At 32.6% G+C, this 15,776-nt stretch overlaps 1 protein-coding gene across 12 annotated transcripts in view; it reads left to right on the top strand.

The window, feature by feature from the left end:
* SLC4A7 (solute carrier family 4, sodium bicarbonate cotransporter, member 7) overlaps positions 1-15,776 on the top strand; it is a 114,552-nt gene that overhangs the window by 87,816 nt on the left and 10,960 nt on the right. For all 12 annotated transcript variants that reach the window (XM_012644530.1, XM_012644533.1, XM_012644523.1 and 9 more), the window contains 8 exons: positions 1,618-1,779; positions 2,157-2,270; positions 3,176-3,337; positions 3,523-3,774; positions 6,612-6,680; positions 8,267-8,440; positions 12,739-12,870; positions 15,262-15,359. In XM_012644530.1, coding sequence (XP_012499984.1) covers positions 1,618-1,779; positions 2,157-2,270; positions 3,176-3,337; positions 3,523-3,774; positions 6,612-6,680; positions 8,267-8,440; positions 12,739-12,870; positions 15,262-15,359 — 1,163 coding nt within the window. The remainder of the gene's footprint in view (positions 1-1,617; positions 1,780-2,156; positions 2,271-3,175; positions 3,338-3,522; positions 3,775-6,611; positions 6,681-8,266; positions 8,441-12,738; positions 12,871-15,261; positions 15,360-15,776) is intronic.

Below are 15,776 nucleotides of genomic sequence, written 5' to 3'. Positions count from 1 at the left end.
GTTACCAATTTTTTGTGTATCGTGCACTGGAAAGTACAGGCTGAAAAGAATGAAGCTGGTAAAAGAGATAAAGGTGGACTATATTTGAATTCCAAGATATAATTATTAAAAAGATGTGAATATACTTTTGGTTTCAAATCCTACTTAGATTGATAAATTCAAAAGAAATGTTTACTGGAACTATGGTTACATATTCTGGACATTATAAAACATTTTGTGTCCGCTTGTCCTGCTTGCTTTTTATCAGTTCATCTCCTCTATGGGCAGCTTATTTAGAGGATCATGAGTGCTGTGGTTATGTCCTGAATGTGTAACTTGTAGAGACCAGTCTGACTCAAGCACTAAAGGAAGATAAAGGAAAAAGGACAAAAACTTGTAATGAGCACTTACTGTGTACTGAATACTATTACAGATGCTTCGTATTCTGTTGGGAAATATTGTCCTAGCCCTAGAATATTCATTTGGGACACTTCCAAGGTTGGGATGTAAAGTGATGCTAGCAGTCCAAGTTAAACTCAGATGCCCTGAGCTTCTCTGGTGCTTTATAGCATATGTGCTGTTGAAGTGAGGACTCTGGTGCTTTTTATAATATGTAAGCAATGACGGGCCATTCCTTCCTCACTAAAGCTGATAGTTAGCCCCTAACTATATAATTTGAAGATACCTGAAATTTTATCCCATTGGTAATTTAAGGCTGTGTTGTCTAGTACAGTATCCATTAGCTACATGTGCCTATTTAAATTTAAATTAAATATGATTAATTAAAAGTTTAGTTTCTCAGTTAAGTAGCTATGTATCAGCACTCAATCTACTCGTGTGACTGCTGGCTTCTGTGTTGGATGGTGAAGATATATGACATTGCTATCATACAATTTTATTGGACAGAGCTAATTTAAAGCAGTAAAAATCAGTAAACAACTTGGATCCATGCTTTACTATTTTATAATTTGAAAAGTCATTTTTGTTATGTAATAAGTATAGTTAATACATGTGTTCAAATAAAAGTGTTTTGTTAAAAAGAATTTTTTTGAGAATACATAGGATGTCTTGATGTTCTAGATATAGGCCTTTTCAGAGTGTTTTCTTGATATTCAAAAGGGCCATGTGAGGGTTGGGGTTTTTATTTTTTTTGGTAGGTGTAGCTTTTATTTCCATCATCCATCAGTACATGGAAACTGAAAATAATGGAACATTTAACTATTTTTCTTTTGGTACATACCTGACTTATTTTGTTAAAATAAACTTCATTAGAATATAAATTAAAAAAAGGACTTTAGTGGCATGTGCCTTTCTTAATTTCTGATTGCCTTTCAGTTATTTTTCTTCCATAAGAGAAAATCAAGTCAATAGATTTCTATAATTGTATTATATTATTGTAACTTGGCAAAATAATTATATTTCAGTGATTTGAGATACATATATTTTTCAGATTATAACATCTCTGAACTCATGGTGTATTAATTAATGGTATACTATAATTTGGCAATGTCTTTTCTTTCTAAGTGAAACATAAAATAATTGTGTATCTTACAATCAGTTGCATCTTGGAGTCAATGAATTTTATTAATAATTTATTGGATATTTAAGAATCCCTTTCATCTCTCTCTTTTTTTCTAGGAATGTAAAACATATCATGGTGTATTTATAGGATCAGCTTGTGGTCTTCATGGCCCTTATATTCCAGATGTGCTCTTTTGGTGTGTCATCTTATTTTTCACAACATTTTTTCTGTCTTCATTCCTCAAGCAATTTAAGACCAAGCGTTATTTTCCTACCAAGGTAACTGGGATCTAATTTTAGAATTCTTCGTGTTTTAAATTTTCATTTCCTTGGTTTATTTCAAAACAGTAATATATTATTTGAGGTTAATACTTTATGCCAAATAGTTATTTGGCAAGAAATTATTTATAGTGTAAAGTATTTATTACATGTCAGAGCTCACAGTAGGAAGATAATGGTATCATGAGAGTTGCTGGATTAGTTGTGAAATGTTTTGGGAAAGAATTAGATATAAATGTATATAATTGTTAACATTGTCACTAATTAAAAATGCGATTCATACTTTCTAGTGACATATTATCTGTGAAAGACATGAATTATTTAGAAAGGGCACTTAGTATTTCTGTGTTTATATTAACATAATCCCTTTAACATAGGTGCGATCAACAATCAGTGATTTTGCCGTATTTCTCACCATAGTGATAATGGTTTCAATTGACTACCTTGTAGGAGTTCCATCTCCTAAACTTCATGTTCCTGAAAAATTTGAGGTAAGGAGTGAAACAAGTGGCTATTTGTTGCTTGGGAATGCAAAACAGATTTTTGTTGGTAGTTGCTTTGCAAAAATAGTTTGCTGAGGACCAGTTCTGATTTAGTACTGACCCTGCCGAAGTCACTGGTTTGCAGGATCTCTAAAGCAGTTTAGGAGTTGATCTTGTAGGTAGATTGATTTCACCTTATACTAAGTATGTAACAACATGTTGAAATGACATTCTGGTTTGCTTATCTATTCCTGCATAACAAATTTCCTCAAAATGTGATGCTGTTGAACAACAACCCTTTATTTGTTTATAATTCTGTGGCAGTTGGGACTGGGCTTAGCTGGATAGTGGTCTGGTCTATGGTCTGTCATTATCTAGTGGCTTGATAGGGGCGATGTGGCATCATTCACATGTCTGGGGCCTCAGCTCAGATGGTTGAAACAGCTGGGATAGTTGCCTGGCCATCCCCCATCCCCCGCCACCACATTGTATCTTATCATTAAGAAAACGTATGTAGGTTTACATAACAGCATGATAATCTCAGGGTTCCAAGAGAGTTAAAGAAGAAACTGCAAGTCTCTTGAGGTCGAGACTTTGCAATCACACAGTGTCACTTTGGCCTTACTTTGTGGGTTAAAGTAAGTCATAAGGTCATTCCATGTTCTAGGGGAAGGGAAATAGACTCCACCTCTAGATGGAAAGAATGACTAAGTCACATGGCAAGGGATACACTGGTAGGGAAGGGAAGCATCCCTGTGGCTATCTTTGGAAATAATTCACTATACATCCCAAGATTTAATTCAGTTATTTTCTATTCATTAGCATTTCTTGGAATAGACCCAGCCCATGCTGTGGAAATTTAGTACAATGGAGGAAGGAAACTTTTTTCTTTACTATTTTAAATTTTTTGACAGCCTACTGATCCAAACAGGGGCTGGATCATAAGCCCATTGGGAGATAATCCTTGGTGGACCTTATTAATAGCTGCTATTCCTGCTCTGCTTTGTACCATTCTCATCTTTATGGATCAACAGATTACAGCTGTAATCATAAACAGAAAGGAGCACAAATTGAAGGTAATTTTAAAATTTTGCCTCAAACATTGTGATTTCTTCAAGGTTTTGAGGTGTTTTCAAAATGATTAGAACATTAAAAAATGTAGGATTTAAATTAGTTTCTTCCCTCTTTATAATTAGTATAGAATTTTAAACTGAAAGAACTATTTAGACTTATAAATTTTCATGTTCATTTCACTTTTCAGAAAGGAGCTGGCTATCACCTCGATTTGCTCATGGTTGGTGTCATGTTGGGAGTTTGCTCTGTCATGGGACTTCCGTGGTTTGTGGCTGCAACAGTGTTGTCAATAAGTCATGTCAACAGCTTAAAAGTTGAATCTGAATGTTCTGCTCCAGGGGAACAACCCAAGTTTTTGGGAATTCGTGAACAGCGGGTTACAGGGCTAATGATTTTTATTCTAATGGGCCTCTCTGTGTTCATGACTTCAGTACTAAAGGTAAAGTCTTTTTATTGCATTGTGTTAAAGTCTTATTTATCATAACATTTATACTTAGTTATATGAAAATGAAACATTAAAATATACTTAAAATAGCTAAAATTAGTTTTGTTTTCTACAGTTTGCTTGGGAGGTAATATTTGGTAATGTTTTTAGTATAGTAAGTATCAGTAGTAAGTGTATTCATTTTAAAAATAATGTAAAAGGGTAATATTAAAGGCTATATAGTTTTGGAAGGAGCTAGGTAGGATCTAAAAGGAGAATATACCCAGAGGATTTTGTAGGCATATTAGATGAAGTAATATTGAAAGAGGGGATGATAATCTATTTTACTAAAATGTAAAAATAATATTGTTGTTAATGAACTTAATGTATTCTTCCTGATAGACTAACTGAAACAAAAGTAGTAATACTCATTAGAAAAATAAATAAAAACAGCTAATATTATAGTGAAGCATAAAAAAAATTACTTATCTTAAACACTTTTAGTCATATCTGGTTTTTATATTATGCATCATACTAAATCTAGTAGATTAAAAAAAAATAACTACAGGAAATGTAGTTCAGTATCTAATCTGATATTTTCTGGTAATCATGAAAGAGCCCAACTCTGTTTTTCTCCTTGGTGTTTTAGTTATGCTGTAAAAGAAAAATTAAGAATCATATACCATTTCTAAATTAGAGTATAAATTTGGGGTGTGTATGTATAATATGTTTTAACTAAAAAAAAATCATAGTTAAATATTGAGTTTCTTGCCCTTATTTCATTGACTTTCTACCAGCCAATTAAGTCACCAAATATTTGTTAAAGTACTTGCTCTGCTGTTATGCATGAGGGAAGCAATAAAAAATAGTTTACATTATTGTCTACTCATAAGAACTTAAAGGTCTTTTTGGTGAAACAGGTAAATGGTCAATGACAGAATAGTGGTATTTTAGTGTATTTTAGAAGTGCTTGGGGGGACAAGAGGAGAAATATTTAGTGTAATGTTATGGGGATGCAGTCACCCATTAATTAAAGTTGCCCTTTACATTTTTAAAGAAGTTTTAAAATTTCTGAAGTATTAACTACATATAAGTAGAAAAATTCAAGTAGAATATGAAGAAAGCTCTAAAATGAAAAGTTAGTCCTATTTTTTTGACTTTCCAAAAACAACTCTCCAGAGGTAAACTTTTTAACTTCATTTTTTTAGTCTGTTCTGGTGGTTACCATCATTATAGCTCTAAATATTTTTGTAATTTTATTTTTCAGTTTATTATGTTTAGACAGAATCTCTTTATCTAAAACAGTGGTTCTCAAAGTCACCATAGTCCAAAGACCTCTGGGAGTCCCTGACACCCTGTCAGGAGTTTGCCATATCTTTCTTTTTCCAGGTGCATAACTGTGTGTGGCAGGATTTTTTTCATATACTTCAGCCAGAACAGAATATTGCAGCAGATTGAATGCAGATGCAGACACGATAATTCAATAGTCTTCTGTTAAGCTGGCCACTGAAGAGTTTTAGGAAAATGTAAAACAACTCTTTCTTTCTCTTAATTGTATTTTGTTTTGGAAATTATAGTTTTTCATAAAAATGTGTTTCTTATGTTAACATGGGTTTATTGTTATTTTAAAATAGCTATTTAAAATTTCTTTTAATTTCTAATATGGTGAATATCAGTATATATAGCCCACATAAACAAAAGTAGTTGGTTCGGGGTGGGGGGGAAGTCCTCAGTGCTTTTTAAAGGGATCCTAAGACCAAAACATTTGAGAGCCTCTGATCTAAGGTTGTGTCTTTCCTGATGCTTATGTATTCTCCATCCTCACTCTCCTCCCTTTCATCTCCTGCCTTTTGTTGGCTTTTACTTTTATTATTATTGTAAAGGTTAATAACATTTGCATTCTGTGCTGTTATTGTAATTAAGCCTTCTGTGCTTTTTTTGTAAGTTAAATTATAAAAATGTAAACCCTCTGAGAACACAAAGAATTTTATTATATGATATAAATATTTGCTAAGGACTAAGCAGTGTGATCTGCTATTGGGAGGCAGAAATATACCCTATTTCACTCCAACCCAAGCCTCAAGACCCAATAAGTTTTCTTAATATCTATTAACTTCCTTTACTGTAAAAAATTTTTTATTTTTTTCTTCCAGTGTCCTTAGAAAAGACATACGAGGTTTGTTAGCGGAGGTATAGTGGATGTGGTTTTCCTCTGTAGTTTTTAAGTCATTTTTCCTTATAGACCTCTCGTTTGGATCAGAGTGCTGATTGTGGTTTTTGAGTAAATGGATGGAGCCTATTAATAGCCAGGCTTTCTTGTAGGATGCCTAGGCATGGACCACGTGGGCAGTCTGGGATTCTCATGATGGCCACAGTGGATAAGGACTTTATTTCAGAGGTGGATTTTAGTTACTGTATTCAGTACATGCTACTGTATGTATAATAGTCCCTGTAGGAGGTGGCTAATGTTTCATGAGTGATCGATTTGGATCAGGTGTTTTTCTGAGTGTTTTATAATTTGAAGCCATTTAATATTCATGGCAATCTGATGTAGAAACTGAAGCACAGAAAGGTTAAGTTTTGATTAAAAAGTTAATTGGCTTTTTAAACCAAATAGTCTGACTGCAGTACCCACACTGTGCATAATCCCTTTTTAGGAAGGAAAATGTAGAAAATGAACAATTTTTCAAGGAGGTTATTGTATATTAGCATTTTTCCTGTGTGTAGAAATGTTAGATTGGTCTAATCCTCATGACTGCAGGATCTTTTACTTCTATCCCTATAATTACTCATTGATATGTTTTTGTGTACCTATTCCTCATAAGTTCTAATTGTGATCATTTTACTTACAGTTTATTCCAATGCCTGTTCTGTATGGTGTTTTCCTTTATATGGGAGTTTCCTCATTAAAAGGAATCCAGGCAAGTCTTAAATATTCAATGATTTTGTAGAAAAACTTAAAAATATTTTAAGTTTGCAACAATTGTTTTTATGATGATAGTGATTTGATATTTTGGGGGCAGGTTAGTTTTCTAACTGGGGACTTCAAATCCACACTTGCCGAGTGATTATTGCTTAGTGCATATTTTTCCCCCCAGAGAATGAGATCATGAACTGACATGATCCTGGTCCTTATCTGTTTTTAACTGAAGCTGCTGTAAGGCCCTGGAACTCTGTAACTATCAACAAAGACAAGTGTACCGAGAGGGAGGATCAAAGGATTGGAATGGGAAAAAAGTGCTATTTCTGGCATATAGAACAGCAATTTTCAGTACTTAAAAAGAAAAGGTAGATATTAGTTTCTTATTAAAAAATGGTCTAAGACCTGCCATTAATATGGGACAATACAGTTCATAAAGCCTAGACTGTGGTCCCCAAGGCCTTGGGATGCCGACTGGTACTGGTCTGTGGCATATTAGGGACCTGACCACAGAGGCCACCCTCCTGCCGCCTCCTGTGGAAAAATTATCTTCCATGAAACTGGTCCCTGGTGCCCAAAAGGTTGCGGACCACTGGCCTAGCACATAAATCATTTTGTGAGCCTGAAAACACCGGTTGGGAGAGAGGAAAGGAAGAAATCCTAATTTTGTAAATCAGGAAACAGAGAAATAGACGGACGAATTAAACTTTATTAGCAAAGTAAGCAATGAAGCCAAGGTTAAAACCCAGTGATTCAGTACTTTGTTTTGTTTTATTTATAATAGTTTCTGGAAAACAACCTGATAAAACTTTCTAAGATTTGTATGAATCAAATTTTAATATAAAACATTTAGAACATAAAGCACAGTTAATACCACGTGCCCACCTCTTACCATGAAAAGCATGTTGTCTAAAGTTGCCAAATCATGGGCTAGTGGCTGGCGAGGCTTCTGAAAGACAGAATCTTTATTTTTTCAACACTGTCCAGGATATACTCTCTATTGCTCAGGAACGTATTTCATTATCTCACTTGACTTTTACAACAGTTTTGTGAGATGGATAAGGCTGATCTTATCCTCAATTTGTAAATGAGGAAATTAAAGCTCAAAGAGACCAAGAAATTTGCTCAAGTTCTGTTTGCAATGAGTGAAGAATTATTTGGTAATTGTTACTTCAAGTTATTTTCTGGTGTTAGACTTGGAAAGAAACTTAGAAGTAATTCAGGTTATTGTCCTTTTATTGTACATATTATAAAACAAGGTCAAAGAGATTAAATGACTTATGTATTTGATGTAGCAGATAAACTTATCTAAATACTTTAATCCCCCAAATTAAACCATTTTGACTTGTTTTCTGATTAAATCAATTGCTGTAGTTAAGTGATTGCCGTGATATTTTTTTTTCCTCTCCTTGGATCCAGAGATTCTTTGCTGAATCATTCTTCTATAGTATCAGAACATATCAAGGAATTTATAGTTTAAATTTGAATATACAAAACCCTAAAGTTGAGTATAATGTCTTCATAATAGCAAAATGATATTTTGTTGAGAACTTTTTTCTTTTCTATTTTGTTTTTCATTTTATATAGTTTTTTGACCGTATTAAATTATTTGGAATGCCTGCTAAGCATCAGCCTGATTTGATATACCTCCGTTACGTGCCTCTCTGGAAGGTCCATATTTTTACAGTCATTCAGCTTACTTGTCTGGTTCTTTTGTGGGTGATAAAAGCTTCAGCTGCTGCAGTAATTTTTCCCATGATGGTAAGTTTTTTCAGACTTACTTTGTCACTAATTAATAACATACTTCTATGTTTTTATACTAACTCTTTCATTAATATTTATAATTGACTTTGAGAAAAGGAATAGCCCATTTTAAGCACCTTAGGTGTTTGAAAATGTGGATTATCTGTTTCTAGATATAAACCAGTTGTTTCTCAGTCTGAATTGTCTTATCATTTTCTAAATTTTTTTTTTTTTTTTTTAGTCCTTAGGCTATAGAACTCTGTTTTGTATTTTTCAACAACTTTAGATTTTAGGATGTTCATGAAATAAACATAATAGTCTAATGTAAAAAGCAAAGCAACCAAAACAACGTGATTGTCTAATGGAAAATTTTAATATGTCTTTTTCAGAAATTGACAGATCTAGAAGTTAAAAGTAATGAAGCCTATAGATGACTTTAATAAGACAATCAATATAATTCATTAAATTATCATGGAATATTGCATTTTACAAAATGAGAATATTCATCCTGTTGTAAATACTGTACAGAAATTGGTTATGTACATGGCCACAAAGAAAACCTAAAAAAATTAAAAAGCCATAAAAATTTTGGAAGTAATATTCCCTGGTGACACTTAAATTACAAAAAAAAAAAAAAAACTAATGTTAAGCCACTAAAATAATCTTAAGTATTTAGAAATTAAACGGTGTTGTAAATAATCCCTGGATAGAAAACTGAGTTAAAAAACCATATAGAGGTATTGAAAGGGAGAACTGTATTTATTTATTTTAGAGACAGGGTCTCTCTCTGTCCCTCAGGCTGGAGTGCAGTAGTACAGTCGTAGCTCACTGTAACCTCAAAGAGAAAGGGAGAACTTTATAAAAATGTCTGTCTAAAACTTCGAGCCCAGCTATATTCAGAGGAAGATGTGTATACTTCATTGCCTTTATTACTCAAGAAGACTTAAATACAACAAAACTTTTTATTCGTAAAGATCAATAATGGATAAACCCCTTCCAAACCTGAGTGAAGAGGAAATGAGAAAGTGAAATTTATAAGATAAAGCAGGAGAAGAGAAATATAACCACAGATGTGGAAGAGATTCAAGGGGTTTTAAGAAAATATTGCATGTATAGCAATAAATTTGAACATCTTAGAGCAGGGGTGAGCAAACTTTTTTCTGCAAAGGGCCAAATGGTAAATATTTTAGGCTTTGTAGGCCATGAGAATATTATGTAGATACATATATAATAAGAGAGAAAAACAAATTTTCACAATTTCTTATTGATTGCATTTTAAAAAAATTGTACAGTTCTTTTTAAAAAAAGAAATACAGGACTACTGATGAGAAGAATGAAATTGTTTTTTATTTGGGATAACATTTCACTTAATTGGGGTTCAAGGTCAGTGTTTTCTATCACCAGTTTAATTTCAGATGTTGGTCTAATAAAATGATTCTTAGCTCATGGGCTATACAAAAATAGATGGTGTACCAGATTTGACCCAGGAGCTGTGGTTTGCCAGCCCCTGATCTAGAGGAGATGGATTATTTCCATACATTTATTTCTACATTTCCAAATTATCTCTACATTTCCAAAATTGACCCAAAGAGAAGTATAAAACCTGTGTATAGCCCAGTTGCATACAAGAGACTGGAAAAATGGTTAAAGATCTGCCCTTAAAGTGCCTGGGTCAGATTGGTTAACAGCTTAATCTTAAAGAGATAATTATAATACTTCTTGAATTATTCTATACCAAAGAAAAAGATGGAAATTTCTGTAGTTTTTCTGATGAAATACTAACAAGATCTTAATACCAAAGCCTAATTTAGTTGTACAAAAAATCTATGGAGCTCTTTTACTTATTAATGTAAGTGCAAAAATCTTAAATGTTAGCAAATAAATTTATCAGTATTTCTTAGAGTAATGTCATGATTAAATATTATTAACATATTTGTTGAAAATGTGATTGTATACTTATTAACCCAAGTGACTTGGGTTAAAAAATAAACAAAAAAAGACTAAGAGCCCTTAATAGAATTAATAAGAATTGTGTTAGGGTAGGGGTATAAGAAAACATGAGAATTAGTACATGGTCTCCAACTCAGTAATAATACTAAAAATGGGAATAAAATTTCATTCACAATAATGACCAAAAACTATAAAATACTTAAGAATAAAATTTTAAAGAAAGACCTATTTAAAGCAAAAGGCTTTATTTTTATTTATTTATTTATTTAAGAAAAAGGCTTTATAAATAGCATTTGTATTTATTAGTTTCCTGGGGCTGCTATAACCAAGTACCACAAACTGGTTGGCTTAAAACAGAAATTTATCGTCACACCGTTCTGGAGACTGTGTGCGGAGGTGTGGGCAGGGCCATGCTCCTTCTGCAACCTGTAGGGGAATCCTTGCCTCTTCTTAGCTTCTGGAGGTTTACTGGCAATGTTTGCCATTCCCTGGCTTGTAGCAGTATAACTCAGGTCTGCCTTTGTTATCACATGGTGTTCTCCTTGTGTGTTTCCGTGTCTTCACATGGCATGGCCATTTTATAGGGGTACCAATCATTTTGTATTAGGAGCCCACCCTATTCCAATAGACTTTATCTTAATTAATTACATCTGCAGCAACTCTGTTTCCAAATAAGGTCATATTCTGAGGTAGTGGCAGTTAGGACTTCGACATTCATTCATTCATTCATTTATCTACTTATCTTTAATGGGGTACAAAATTCAACCCATAATTGTATTAACGGATGTAAAGTAAGATCTGAACAAATACCATGTTCCTTGTTATGAAGACTTATTAGCATAAAAATTTTAGTTCTCTGAAAAATAGCATTTAAAGGTAATATAGTTCCAAGTATGAATTTTACTAGAGTTTTATTTGAATGTATGTGTTGGAGTGGTGAACAGTGTCATCATGAACTGGATAAATAATTTCAGAGCTTATAGAGAAAAATAAATGCCAAACCCACAACAACATGGATGGTAGAAATGTTCTGTATTTTCTTGGGGTGTAGTTACATTAATATATACATTTGTCAAAATCATCAAACTGTATACATGCTATTTTTGTAGTTTACTATATGTAAATTATATATTCATTAAAAATAAAGGCATAAATACCAGAGAATAACAAGATAAAGGTAATTAAAATTAAAAAGGATTCCTGGCTAGAGGTGGTGTTGGAGGACTTTACCATCTATTTGACTTTTTCTGTGCTGATACCACACTGTTTTGAAACCAAATATTTAAAAACTGCTGGCAAGTTAGTGTAGCCAACACAATGTGGAATTGGCATAGGAATAGACAAATAGATCATAAAAATAAACTAAGGAGTCCAGAAATTTATCTGAATATGTTGGAATTTTATCACTTGAATACCATAAGTAGATTATTTCATTAAAAATGGTATTTTATTTCTATGGACAAACTTAGTATATAATGAAGATTTAACTGTATACTAGAAGGTTATACTCCGTAATACTATTTTCAGAATGAAATCATAAATGAATTCACGATTTAAATGGTAAAATAAGTTGTAGTAGAAAATTTATAAGAGTATTTGTATAATCTAGTGATTAGGGATAACTTTTCAAAGAAGATAGGAAAACCAAACTATAAAAGAAAGATATTTGACCACATGATAAATGTTTTTTGTATGTTCAAAAAGCATCAAAAACAGAGTGAAATCAGATTGTGAACCTGGGAGAAAATATTTGTTACACATAAGACAGATGAAGGGTTCTGTCCAAACCACACAGAACTCTAATGAGTTCATAAACAGAAGTCATAAAAACCAATAGAAAAAACAGGCAAAGGTTAGAAAATAACAAGTAACAGAAGAGAAAATCCGGATGGCCAATCAGCATTTGAAAATGTGTTCATTCTCTGTAGCAGTTGAAGAAAAGCAAATTAAGTAATATGTCTTCTCTCAAATGATTGAAAAGTTAAAATCTAATGCTGGGAATAGGTACTCTAATGCATTGCTTAAGATATTTTAAAAATTACATATACTTATATATAATCTAAAGTTAAAAAATTAATCTTTTTTACTTTGATAATATTCAGCATACTTAACCTGCTTTATAATTTTATACAGAGTACAAGGGATTTATTCAGGAGAAGATTAATAGCTTTATAACTTTATATCTTTTTAAAGAAGATAAATAGGTGACTCAGTTCCTTTGAAATGAGATGGTATATGCATAAATTTCAAGCAAAATATATGAAGCATTTTTCATTATTTATAAGATTTAATAAATGCCTTTTTCCTCTGTAAGTGGTATAATTTGTAGTATATATTACTTAATATTTCCTCCCCACTTTTTTAAGGTTCTTGCATTGGTTTTTGTACGCAAGGTCATGGACTTGTGTTTCACAAAGAGAGAACTTAGTTGGCTTGATGACCTCATGCCAGAAAGTAAGAAAAAGAAAGAAGATGACAAAAAGAAAAAAGAGAAAGAGGTAAAAAGATAAGACTTTTAAATTTACAGCATTCCCTTGTTGAATATTTTGTATCATATAGCAGGTACTATATAATCACTTTATATAAATCAACTTCTTTCATCCTAATAAGAACCTTATAAAGTGAACTAGGTACTATTATTGTCCCCATTTTACAAATAAGGGAACTGAGGCAGGGAGCAGTTAGGTAACTTATTCCAAACATAGACTGTTACCCATTTTACCATCTCACTCCTCCATATCCCTAACACAAGAATACTTTTTAAAAATTACGTATCATGTGTGTATGTAACCAACAATCAAAAGAATTAGAGCTTTTAGCAATATTAAAATACAGGTAACACAAAATAATTTTACATCAGTCTATCATCTGATTTAACTTTAATACATTAAGTACATTAATTTTAGCATATATTTAAATTTTAATAGCATTTTAATAATCTGCCTTACATAATGACAAAAGGGACTTTTAAGTAAATATCTTTTTCTAAAAAAGTATGATAAAGCTGTAATCTTTAAATAAAGTCTTATGTGCCACCATTAGTTTGTATGTTGATATTTAATTTTAGTGATTAATTAATTGATTGATTGAGATGAGGTCTTGCTATATTGCCCAGGCTGGTTTCAAACTCTTGGGCTCAAGTGATCCTTCTACCTCAGCCTTCCGAGTAGTTGGGATTATAGGCCCAAGCCACCATGCCCAGCCTATACTGAGATTTAAACATGAGTACTTTATTCTGAATTTGAGTTTTATTTTGGCTTTTAATAACCAACTTTGTACTATCACTTAAGAAGGACAGGTATAGACATCATATAGCACAGATGGTTTTGTTGATTGTAGTGCCTTGCTTAATTTTTCCATTCAGAATATTGTTTGAAAATCAAAGGTAAGAAGAAAGATAGATATTGTTAAATGTTATGGTCTTGTTTAAATAGTGATAAAACATTACTGGTTTTATGTTTACTTTTCAACAAAAATTATAACTCTTTAATTAGATACTAATTAGAATGTTAATTTGAATTGAGCCTCCAAAATTTTAAAATTAAGATTTTTTTTCTTCAAAGTTTTATAAGTAAATATGTATGAGTTCTTAGTGATTTTTCAAATAAGATATAATTTATTTGTAAACTACTTGGCCAAATTGTCTGTTACTGTATCAGAATAATGTTTAGTGGTACATAACAAAAAACAAAAGTAAAAGTGGCTTTTAAACACAAGAGTTTATTCTTTCAATTAAAAATACTCCTGAAAGCAAGTGATCTAGTGCTGTGGCTCCATGACGTTACCAGGGACTCTTCGTTGCTTTTTTCCTGTCCTCAGCATATATTTTCATCCTCAAGCTCGCTTCATGGGGTCAGAATGGCTGCCACACTCAGCTATCATGCAATTAGAGACAGCAGGGAGAAGAAAGGAGGGAAGGCAAAATGGGCTTTACGCCATTGTCCTGTTTTAAGGAGTCTTTCTGGAATGTCATCTAATAAGTTCTGCTTGTACCACATGTCGCCACTGTGTTGCTGGGAATGCTGGGAAATTTAGTTTAGGGTGTGTTTTTTGGTTTGTGAAATCTAGGCACATTGCTACCTTCAGATAGTTAGATTTCTTTTAGTGAGAAAGAAAAGTATGAATTCTCTTGCGATCTCTCCTATACTGCCCTATCTACCCCGCCATTTTTTTGCGGGGGAGACAGAGTCTTGCTCTGTCACCCCAGCTAGAATGCAGTGGCGTCATCATAGCTCACTGCAACCTTAAACTCCTGGGCTCGAGCGATCCTCCTGGCTCAGCCTCCCAGAGCACTAAGATTATATGCGTGAGCCACCACCCCCATTATTAACATGTTATAATTTTGTTCTGTGTCCATTGTCCAAGTGTCTGAGATATTTCAATGTCTTAGATATTTTGGTTTGTCATAACTGGAGGGCTGCTACTGGCATCCAGTGGGTAGAATCCTGGGATGCTGTGAAATACCTAAATATACTGGACGTCCCCCTGCAACAAAGATTTATTTGCCCCTAACTATCAATATTGCTGATGTTAGGAAATCCTGCCTTATCTAAATGAGGATTTACTCATATTGTGATGAGAGACATGAGATTTCACAAAATTTTATCTCTTATTACATACCTACATACTAATTGATAATCAGAATTTATATAGTTGTTGCTTTTTACATATAGAAATGAAAGTTATACCATTTTAAAATTAATCTTATAAGTGATTGTTTTCATTTTATGTTACAAGTATGTTCATAATTGTAAAGTGAATTTTTTAATCATGGCAGATATATTTAAATAATGTCAGTTTGGGTTTCTAAGTCTTTAAGATGTTATATATAACTGATCTTTCTGGAAATATTTTGGGAAATGTAATCTCTTCACATATGTGCTCTAAAGGAAGCTGAACGGATGCTTCAAGATGATGATGATACTGTGCACCTTCCATTTGAAGGAGGAAGTCTCTTGCAAATTCCAGTCAAGGCCCTAAAGTATAGGTGAGATATAACTTTGTTTTGTAAAATGTGATTTTATATACATGTCATGTGCATGAACAGCCATATAATGCTTGTTTAAAGTAGTGATTTCTATTTTTAAAAAGATGATAAAATCTACATCTGGTATATCAATTAAAGGAGGGCTTCATGCAATTTGAAAAGAAAGTCCCTCATTCATTTCCCACCCAGGTTACAGGCAGGAATGAACAAAAACCTGGGCTTGGACCAGAGCCTTAAACAAACTTCCATGCCAAGCCAGTAAGATTTACTTATCTTCCATCACTCCATAAAGTTATATATATATATATATATATATATATATAATGAGATGGTATATGCATAAATTTCAAGCAAAATATATGAAGCATTTTTCATTATTTATAAGATTTAATAAATGCCTTTTTCCTCTGTAAGTGG

The sequence above is a fragment of the Propithecus coquereli genome, unplaced genomic scaffold (assembly GCF_000956105.1).
Source record: "Propithecus coquereli isolate 6110/MARCELLA unplaced genomic scaffold, Pcoq_1.0 Scaffold214, whole genome shotgun sequence".
NCBI lineage: Eukaryota > Metazoa > Chordata > Mammalia > Primates > Indriidae > Propithecus > Propithecus coquereli.
Note: the sequence above shows the minus strand (reverse complement) of the source record. Positions and strands in the feature narration are given on the sequence as shown.